A 9,603-nucleotide genomic window follows, 5' to 3' on the forward strand; every position below is an offset into this window, starting at 1 on the left:
CCCCCCCCGGCCAATGCCGAAGCATTTTGGAGCTCCTTCTTTGTGATCGAAATACCGATTCCAATTACTCGGAACTCTGAAACCTTTACGAGTTGAACAATCCTTACCACGCCCGGGTCCAGGATCTGGGCCAGCCGTCCGAAAGTGCGAACACCTCTTTCCTATTTTTGTCATATAACAACTTCTTTAATATGTCGATGTGCCTTCGGTCGTCACACGACTTAAAAATGTCTGGCGATCGTTTTACTAAAGAATAACGCATCAATGCGAAATTTCTTATCAAATTGGAAAAAAGGGACTGAGGTGATTCATACGTTAAAAGAAGCATAGAAGGCATAGAAGCGTGGAAACAATACTATAGCACCGGCAAATATTTACCAAAAAGGTGGTAGAATAGCTTTTTTTACTGTTATAGTAATAACATTGCGGCAATTTGATCGGGTGAAGAATACAGTGTACCGTCTTATACATAAACAGATCGAATTTAACGAGTTTATAGTAAACCGCTGCTTGTAGTATGTCCATGTGCCTTCGGCCGTCACATAACTTAAAAATGTCTGGTGATTGTTTTACTAAAGAATAACGCATCAATGCAAAATTTCTCGTTAAATTCGAAAAAAGAGGACTGGAGTGGTTCATACGCTAAAAGAAGCATAGAAAGCATTGCAGCGTGGGGTGAATACTATGACGCCGGCAAACATTTAGCAAAAAGCTGGTAGAATAATTTTTTCTACTGTCATCGCAGTAACATTGCGGCAGTTTGATCGGGCGAAGAGAATACAATCTATGACCTTATCCATAAACAGACCAAATTTCGCGAGTCTGCGATAAGCCGTTGCTTGCAGCAACGCTTCTTTAGTATGGCGATGTGCCTTCAGCCGTCACACAACTTAAAAATGTCTCGTTATCTTGTTACTGAAGAATAACGCATCAATGCGAAATATCTCGTTAAATTCGAAAAAAGGAACTGAAGTGGTTCATACGCTAAAAGAAGCATAGAAAGCATTGCAGCGTGGGATGAATACTATGACGCCGGCAAACATTCACAAAAGCTGGAATGGTTTCAAGAGGAAAAAGAAGATGCGAAAGATGATAATTCGCGAGAGTCGATCTTCTACCTCGCACTCCAATGAAAACATGAAACGTGTTCATAAACTTACATTTCCAAATCGACTATTTACAGTTTTATCGTTCAGGAGCTTAGTACAAGTTCAACAATTCCGCCTTTGATTTCAAAAAATGATTTGGGAATGCGGAAAATTTGTGCTAGAATTGTTCCACATCCGCTGCTGATGTAATACTGCGACATTTTTAAGTATCATAACCTGCTTCAGTCTGTATGCAGATTATGGAAGACGCGTGATATAGCCAGATAGGAGATTATTTTACATACAAGCATACGTCGAAGATGTAGAATATAGTTTTCTCATTTGTGACCTTGGTTTTGATGAGATCAAACCTGATAACTTGCCAAATACATATAAAGGCTAATTTCCGATTGTTCACTCGTCTCCATTGGTGAAGTAACCAAGTTTACGTGTTGTGAAATTGAGCAAAATTGTTTAAGTTTGGGTGTATCCAATTTTATTGGCTCTCGTGATGTGTGATTGGAGGAGGTAGATTGATTACAATTAGTTGACTGTTATTTCTGAATATATTCACGTACAACTATGTACGTATGTGTATGTATATGTATGTGTAGTGAAGGCGACGTTGTCACGGTACTTAAACGGTTCCGCAGTGCGTGAAGCGATTTAACAGGAGTTTAACTTGATTTTTCTTGAGGTGTAATCGGAACTCCGCCAAAAATGCAATGTTTCAGCATTTTTAATACCTCGTATACTCCCTTTGCTCATACGCAACTCGGATGATAATTTCTAGCGAAATCGATTTTTGTTCTAAATGATCACAAGATGTCACATAGATGTCACAAAATAAAACAAACAACACGACATCAGGCAACTTCATTAGAAACTGGCTAGACAATAAAAGCATTCACTACAAAACAACCTTATACAGTTCCGAGCTACCCTCTTACCCAAAAGGACGCTCATACCTGGGCATATGCCTAGCAGATGCACGACTAAAATTTCAAAACCTATGTCCAAATAACACCCTCAAAACCTTAGCCTATGACAGTGACCATAACGCCCTAATATTTCACGTAAGCAAGAACACATCTGACCTCCTAACACTCGAAACACAGACCGAGATACCCAGGTACAACTACAAAAAGACAGACTGGAAAAAGTTCCAAAACATACTCGAACAAAACTGCGACCTAAAGATCTGCAACAACGTCAACCTAACAAACAGACAAATCGACGCATTCATAGACGAAATAGAAAAACATACACAAACTGCTCTCCAAACCGCTCTTCAAAAATCTGTGCCAAACATAAAACAAAAAAACTCATGCGAGCCCTATATCAACAACAAAATAAAAGAGCTACATCGAGACAAAAGCTACATAATCTCCAAGATAAACAACATAAAACTTAACTATTCTTACGACAAAAGAGAAGAATTAGAATTCCCAAAGTACCTACTATACAAAATAAAAGCGCAAATGAAACAAGAATTCGCAAACTCTATAAACCATTACTGGACAAATAAAATAAAAAACATCTCCAAAAACGACTCAGCCAACATGTTTCCACAAATAAATCAAATCTTTAGACCAAAAGAACAAAACCCCATCCCACCTCTCAAATTGCCCTCAGAAAATGCCTCCCTCATCCAAGAAGCAGGTATAACGACACAACACCATCAAAGACACCGAGGGTAACTTCATAATACCTAAAACAATAGAAAAACTAGACATCATCGGATCATCAACTAGACACCCACTTTTCCAAAATACATACACAAAACGAACGCATGGGCCGAGATCAACTAAACAGAATTATCATCGCCGAAACAAACAAACTCAAAAATGAAATGGAACAAGACAAAACGCTAAACAAAACAGTCTGCACATTCTCAAACGAAAACACCGCAGACAACCCCAAACAACCAGATCCAGAAATAAACTACTTCACAAATTACAATCAACTAAACACAATCTTCTCCAAACTAAACAACAAAAAATCCTCCGGCTTCGACGGCATCCCAAACATTTTACTCAAGCGCCTACCGAACAAAATAAAATGGTACTACACAGTACTCTTCAACAATGCTCTAAACAATACATATTTTCCCAGAAAATGGAAAAAAGCCAAATTGATAGCTATAACAAAAAAGGATAAAGACGGCTCATCGCCCGCAAACCTACGACCCATAAGTCTCCTCCCCAACATAAGCAAAGTATTTGAAATAATCATAAACAACCCCCTAACCTCCTTCTGCACAAAAAATGACATAATTCCAGAAAATCAATTTGGCTTCAGGCACAAACACTCCACAATCCACGCAATAAACAAACTTACGTCGGGCATCTGCTGGGCCCTAAACGCAAAACAAAGAGTAGCCGCCTGCTTAATAGACCTCGAAAAAGCTTTTGACACAGTCTGGATCCCAGGTCTCATATACAAATTGATCAAGATAAACCTTTCTAAACACCTAATTAAAATAGTCTGGGACATGATCACAAACAGAACATTCGTAATGACCGAAGGTGCAAACACATCAAGTAAAGAATTTTCCATAACAAACGGTCTGCAACAAGGTACAGTAAATTCCCCAAGAAATTGAGCAAAATTTTAAGTAAATTTCAGTATTTACAACAGTGACTTACTGAACCTCTTTAATCTCAATACATCCACCCACAAACGCTCCATAGCCTTCGCAGACGACCTAGATGACCTAATCATCTACGTAACAGGCCGCAAAACGAAGACAATAAAAACTGAACTGCAAGAACTTTTCGAAAGAATAAACGACTATTACCACGCATGGAAACTAAAAATCAACACAAGCAAATGCGAAACCATACTGTTCAGACCCAAGTTAAGTGAAATCGGCCCAACAGAAAGAGAACACTGCAAAGAATTCCAAGTAAGAGAAAAATCAAACAAAGGGAGTCTCATACCACACAAAAATTGCGTAAAATACCTAGGAGTAAACATAGACTATGAATTAAACTACAAGCAGCACACCGAAATTCAACTTACTAAGGCCAATAAAAAGCATTCTGGAAAATAAAAAAACTATTCTACTCCAAACATCTCGACAGCAAAGTAAAAATTCTATGCTATCAAGCACTAATCAGACCGATCATAACCTACGGCTGCCCAATCTGGTACAACATATCAGCCTCCCAAATGGAAAAAATTCGCATATTCGAAAGAAAATGCATCAGGGCTTGCTTGAGTACTTACAGATCCGAACACAGCGGATTCAAAAAATATGTAAAAAACAAAATAATATACGAACTAGCCAACATTCACCGCATCGACTGCCATATCCTAAAGCTAATAAGAAACCACTTCGCGCAAGTGGCCAAGATAAAAGAAAATAGTTTAATCTTCAGCTACCTATTTCCTAACAACGCATATTACAAAAACACTCTAACAACAGGCCACATCGCCCCAGAAGCCTTCCTATACTTAGACGAAAAAAACTACCTCCAGGATCAAAACAACATCCCAATAATATATCACATAAAAAAAAAACAGGGATCAAAACCATACTTTATGAAGAAAACATAAATGAACAGACCGCAGACCCCAGATGGAGATACAACATGGCCCTCCCCCGGAAAGACACCAAAGACAAAACACAAAAAGTACTGGTGGATACAGAACCCATAGCAAAATAAGAGAAAACATTAAACTAACAGAACACAACTCTGACACCGCATAACACAGGTGTAAATATTGTAAATATTTGTAAATATTATAAACACTTGTAAATAATCCTATTTGACACCCCCCCATCCCTCGTTTAATAAACATCTTTAAATAAAAAAAAAAAATTCTCTATCTTTAGACCGAAGCGTCCTGTTTTGCAAGCAAGTTTTCAGGACAGAAAAAACAAACAAAAACAAAATCACATAGAAGCTCCGCTCCCCAGCGGCTTAAACCTAAAAATCATATTAAACACGAAAAATGTAAAGCGCCGACACATATAGCATGGCTAGTCGTACCGTTGCGTATCGGTACTTTTGCCTAAAACATCACTACAAAAATTCACCGTTTATTGTGAACACCAAACTGTGAACACTAAAAGGTATTTAAAAATTTGTATCTTGGGTTTAATAAACATCTTTAATAAAAAAAAAAGTATTTCTAGTGTCAGCATCGATGTCACAAAATATTATATATCGCTATAGAAGGCTTTGTTCTGCTTCTTTTCAAGGAGAATACGTTTCAAGGTTACTCAATTACGTGACGTGACCTGGATACAGAATATGGCAGGACACCTGTTCCATATCGAAAGGAAGACGCGAGTATGTCTTAACCTTTTCGCACTTTTTCAATTATTTGAAAATGACTCGTTTATAAATATTTCCGACACGGTGAAATTAAATTAAAAAAATGCATCATTTGCTGCTTTTGAAGGTGACCTGTTTTATAAATGGAACGTAACCTGACGTATCAGAACGTTAATGTTTCTATAAACTCTGTAACAATTAAGCCCAAGTTTAACTTGGTGTTTTTATTTGTACGATTCGCTGAAACTAAACGTTTGCGCGTAAGCTTTCTCACCATTGGCATCCTAGTTTAGCAGTGAAACTTATAATGTTATATCGTATGAAAGCTGGTACAAGTTCAGCGTATCTATGCAGCACAAGTCTACATCCAATGCTAGCAAAGTGATGGGATCAAGGAAACTCCGGATCGAAATAACGGAAATTTGATTCCTCTACTCAGCAACATCAAACATGTCTGTTTATTAGATTAACATAAACGTATAGAAGGTATTGATCTTAAAATGTTTCTTGAATATTTTATGAATAAACAGTATTAGATACTTCAACCTTCAGAAAGTCGAGGTTCGTTGTTTGCCATTTGGAAAAATATAATTTCACAATCGATACTCTATTCATATTACATATTATAACACACGTATCGGAGATCAAATTCATTTCTTCCGTTTCTTTCGTCTTTAAATACTCGAATTATAATATTTGTATTTTGTAAGAAAAATGACATAGTGAGAACCCTATAATCTGTAGAATATATTATTTCAAGTTTAACAAAAAGCTATAATGGAATTTGTGATCGTAAGATTTAGATTAATTGACAGATTCCTTAAATATTTATGAGTTTCATATCGTTTTGACTGCCACCTGTCATAATTCTTTCAAGAGATATAACATCATAGAGTTACTTTGTCTTTGCACTTTGAACCGTCGAAGCAGTTTTTCGAGTGTCACAAAAAGACACTTCTCCATTATCGCTTTTGTTTGCTGTTTCCGTTTCTATGAAATTATCATCTGTTCCTTCTAGTAATCTACTCATTCTAGCACTGAAACTATTTCATTGCAATAGTTTATTTAGGTTTCTTCTGCTGTTGTCAGCAGTAAAGAAATCTACACGCTTTGGATAATTTTCAATATTCTGTTTTCGTTTGTGATGCCCATCACGACGGCCTTTCCAACACCATCATTTTTACCAGTTCTGTTACACTTACACCACTTTCGAGCTTTTTAATTGCGTCGTATTTACGACAGTTTCGATAGTTAGAACGTTATTACTTTCATACTAAATTCTTATAATCAAAATATATTCGGTCGAGTGTATTTGAAACGGCAACGGGAAAGGGCATCCCATACTAGAAATATTACATTCGATAATGAAGTATTCAAATCACAGGATATCAACACAGTATCCGAATACGAGTAGCTCTACCGCATTCCATTGTTGCAATTTTCTCTCATTAATTCCAATATGTAGTTATTATATCAATTCGACAGCCATCTCGTCAGATTCAAAGTAACGATATTTCGCTGAATAAATGGACCATTTATTTTGAAAATATTGTAAGACTATTTTTTGAAAAAATTGAGGAAACGACATTACATTAAATTTAACGTCTTTATAAGCTATTCATAATTTAAATGCCAAAATATGCGTTTATTTTAATGAATTTAATTTTCAGGGATGTAAGTCCGTTCCCTGTAATCTAAGAAATAATCTGTAATCTTGTATTATTCATAATCTGCAGAAACTAGATTTATCACTAACCGGAAGACATCACATTAATATCTTTGTATAAAAACGTTAGGCCAATTACACGCAAAAAATATAAGGATATGATGAAGCTATTACATTATATTAGAATATAAGGATATGATTAAGTCATACGTCCCGTGTATGATAAGAATTTCAGAACATTTGTACACAACGATCAGAAATGAAGAATAGGAAGTACCTAATACTAATTTTACAAGTGTTTTAACAAGCATATTGTTACAGTAAACAAATAAATATTAAAGTGAAACAACAGTATTTTGTTTTCCCTGCTCTTATTTATAAACATACATATATTTATAAACAAACGTGGATTAAAGCGCAAGATTTTAAATAATTAAAATTTCATGAATTGTACAATTCACCAGTTTCTTCCTAGCCTAGTTAGTTCTCAGAGAAAATATTTGTATCGTGAAATCCATCTATTTGAACATACAGAGACAGGGATAAACTAAGCAGATGTTATCAAGATTTTTCAATTGATGGAAACGCAATCGCTTGAATATCTTAAAACGGAGGAAAATGGACTTGCAATACTTTTAAAATAAATAGTCCTAAATGTAGAAATATGATCACAAAAACACTTATTATCAATATATCTCAATTCAGAATGTGAAAAATACATCGGAAGAAAACCTGCTATAAAAGTGATTCAATGAGATTATTGTTTGTCAAATCTCTACGTATAATCACAAGATATTTCAGAATATTTATAAGCGTTTTCTTGTATAATAAAATAACTAATATGGCAAAGATTAGAAAATCCATTTCAAGTATATGTGAACGAGCAAGGCTTTGCTTTTGAAAAACGTTAGAATTTTCGTTAGCAATTGTCAAAAAAGTTTTTGGGGAAAAGAAGTTATCAGTACGAAACGTATCATACAGTTGAAAGTTACGCGTAAAAGAAAATTTCGCAATCTTGCCAAATTATACCATCCAAGCAATTATACGTCGCCTAGGTATCACTCGTTCCCTCCGATTAGCAATAAATTACACTCTGCATGAAATAATGTTCGCAATGTCTTAGGAGCATGATGATCAGAAAGAAGAATGTAAAAAAATTGTCATTTTTAGTATCGCTTGGAGTTGAAAAATTTATTTTTAACAATTTTCCCATCATTTTTCGGGGAAATGATACGGACATTGTTCGCTCGTTCCTTGTAAGCCACTATGAAAAATCCTAGTGAACTTTCCAACTTTAAAGCTTTTGTTTCAAACATTTCTCTGTATCTCGCAAATTGAAAGAATTGAAAATTGGAAGATTTACGTAGCTCGCTTTCGGTGAGTCATCCTGTATAGGTATAGTTACGCTTTCTAGGATACTATAGAATACTATAGCAACTTTGCGCGCGGGTCTCGCAAGATCAGAATCGTTAAGCAGTCAGATTCGCCTGAGTCTTCGTACGGAGAAGAACTTGGAATCGTTCCGATCGTCGAAAAGGGCACTTGTGTCGTTCGTGCTTCTACAGTTTCGCTTCATTGATCGAACTACGAGTTTCGAAGCTTCACGACATCGTTTCGACCACATATTTCGTACCTGAGCTGGATTAATCGCTTCGTGCTAGTTTACTTTTTAAATCAATGGCGCAAAATTAATTTGACAGATAATACGTGAATGGCTGATATTTAGAATCTCGCTGGAAAAGCCACCTCATACGCGATAAATGAACGATAGAACAGCATTTTCGTGATTCGATCGTTTACTTGCAAAATTTTCATGACACAGAACATGATTGGATGCGTTTTAGTGTCATGAGATGGTAAGGACGTGTTGGGTGTTAGTAAAGTATTCCGGTGTTTAACTTCAACAAGATTTATTTCGACGTCGAGTGTGCGTCTTTTTAGATCGTAACGTGACGCACGTCGAACTCAAGCGATGACGATGCAGAAGTAATGCAAACTTGATACTGAGTAGGTACAAACTTCTGTACGAATTACTTTGACTAACCGTGCGTCTACCAGCGACTACCGTAAACTACCAAGGACGACTATGAAGGACTCTGATGGACTATTCCGAGCTTTTCCTCGTTTCCATTTTTATAGGGTGCCAAGGTCCTCGGAAAAGTCACCTCTTTTGTGGTAATTAAAAGAATAGACTGTACATTTTAACCCTCCATCTGCATATTGGACCATTTTTCATTAGCAATTCAAAATAATTTTTTCGCTCTGCTTAAAACAATTAAACTGACACGTAGAAATAGAAACTACTAGATGATACTCTAAAAATTTGGAAAAGTATTAAAAAATCGAGGAATTTTTTAAAACAGAAATCTAAAAAAAAAAATTGCACACACTTAAACGACCTATTATGTACACCAGGCGACGTGAATACGTAAATAAGCTTGCAAACGGAGAGTTAAAAAAACGTTACTATTAGTCGAGTTTCCAAAGATATGACTTTGAATGATTCGCACTCTCGTAGACTAATTTTTCGCCTGAAATACAATAACTTTCTCTCGAAACAGTT

At 36.0% G+C, this 9,603-nt stretch overlaps 1 protein-coding gene across 1 annotated transcript; it reads left to right on the top strand.

Moving 5' to 3' along the window:
- The first annotated feature begins 1,924 nt into the window (after positions 1-1,924).
- LOC105681103 lies at positions 1,925-4,143 on the top strand. The gene is made up of 3 exons (XM_012388687.1): positions 1,925-2,750; positions 3,002-3,667; positions 3,782-4,143. Exons 1-3 carry the CDS (start codon positions 1,925-1,927, stop codon positions 4,141-4,143), a joined length of 1,854 nt encoding a protein of 617 aa, XP_012244110.1.
- Positions 4,144-9,603: the final 5,460 nt, after the last annotated feature.

Source organism: Bombus impatiens, unplaced genomic scaffold (assembly GCF_000188095.3).
Source record: "Bombus impatiens unplaced genomic scaffold, BIMP_2.2 scf_0580, whole genome shotgun sequence".
Classification (NCBI taxonomy): Eukaryota; Metazoa; Arthropoda; class Insecta; order Hymenoptera; family Apidae; genus Bombus; species Bombus impatiens.

What these genes read in the sequence shown, in the direction of transcription:
- LOC105681103 (XM_012388687.1), top strand. Translation starts at nt 1,925, where the DNA reads ATGTCACAAAATAAAACAAACAACACGACATCAGGCAACTTCATTAGA. An exon ending in CTCCCTCATCCAAGAAGCAG is followed by an intron (nt 2,751 to 3,001) that starts GTATAACGACAC and finishes AAAACACCGCAG; the next exon opens with ACAACCCCAAACAACCAGAT. An exon ending in AACAAACGGTCTGCAACAAG is followed by an intron (nt 3,668 to 3,781) that starts GTACAGTAAATT and finishes AACGCTCCATAG; the next exon opens with CCTTCGCAGACGACCTAGAT.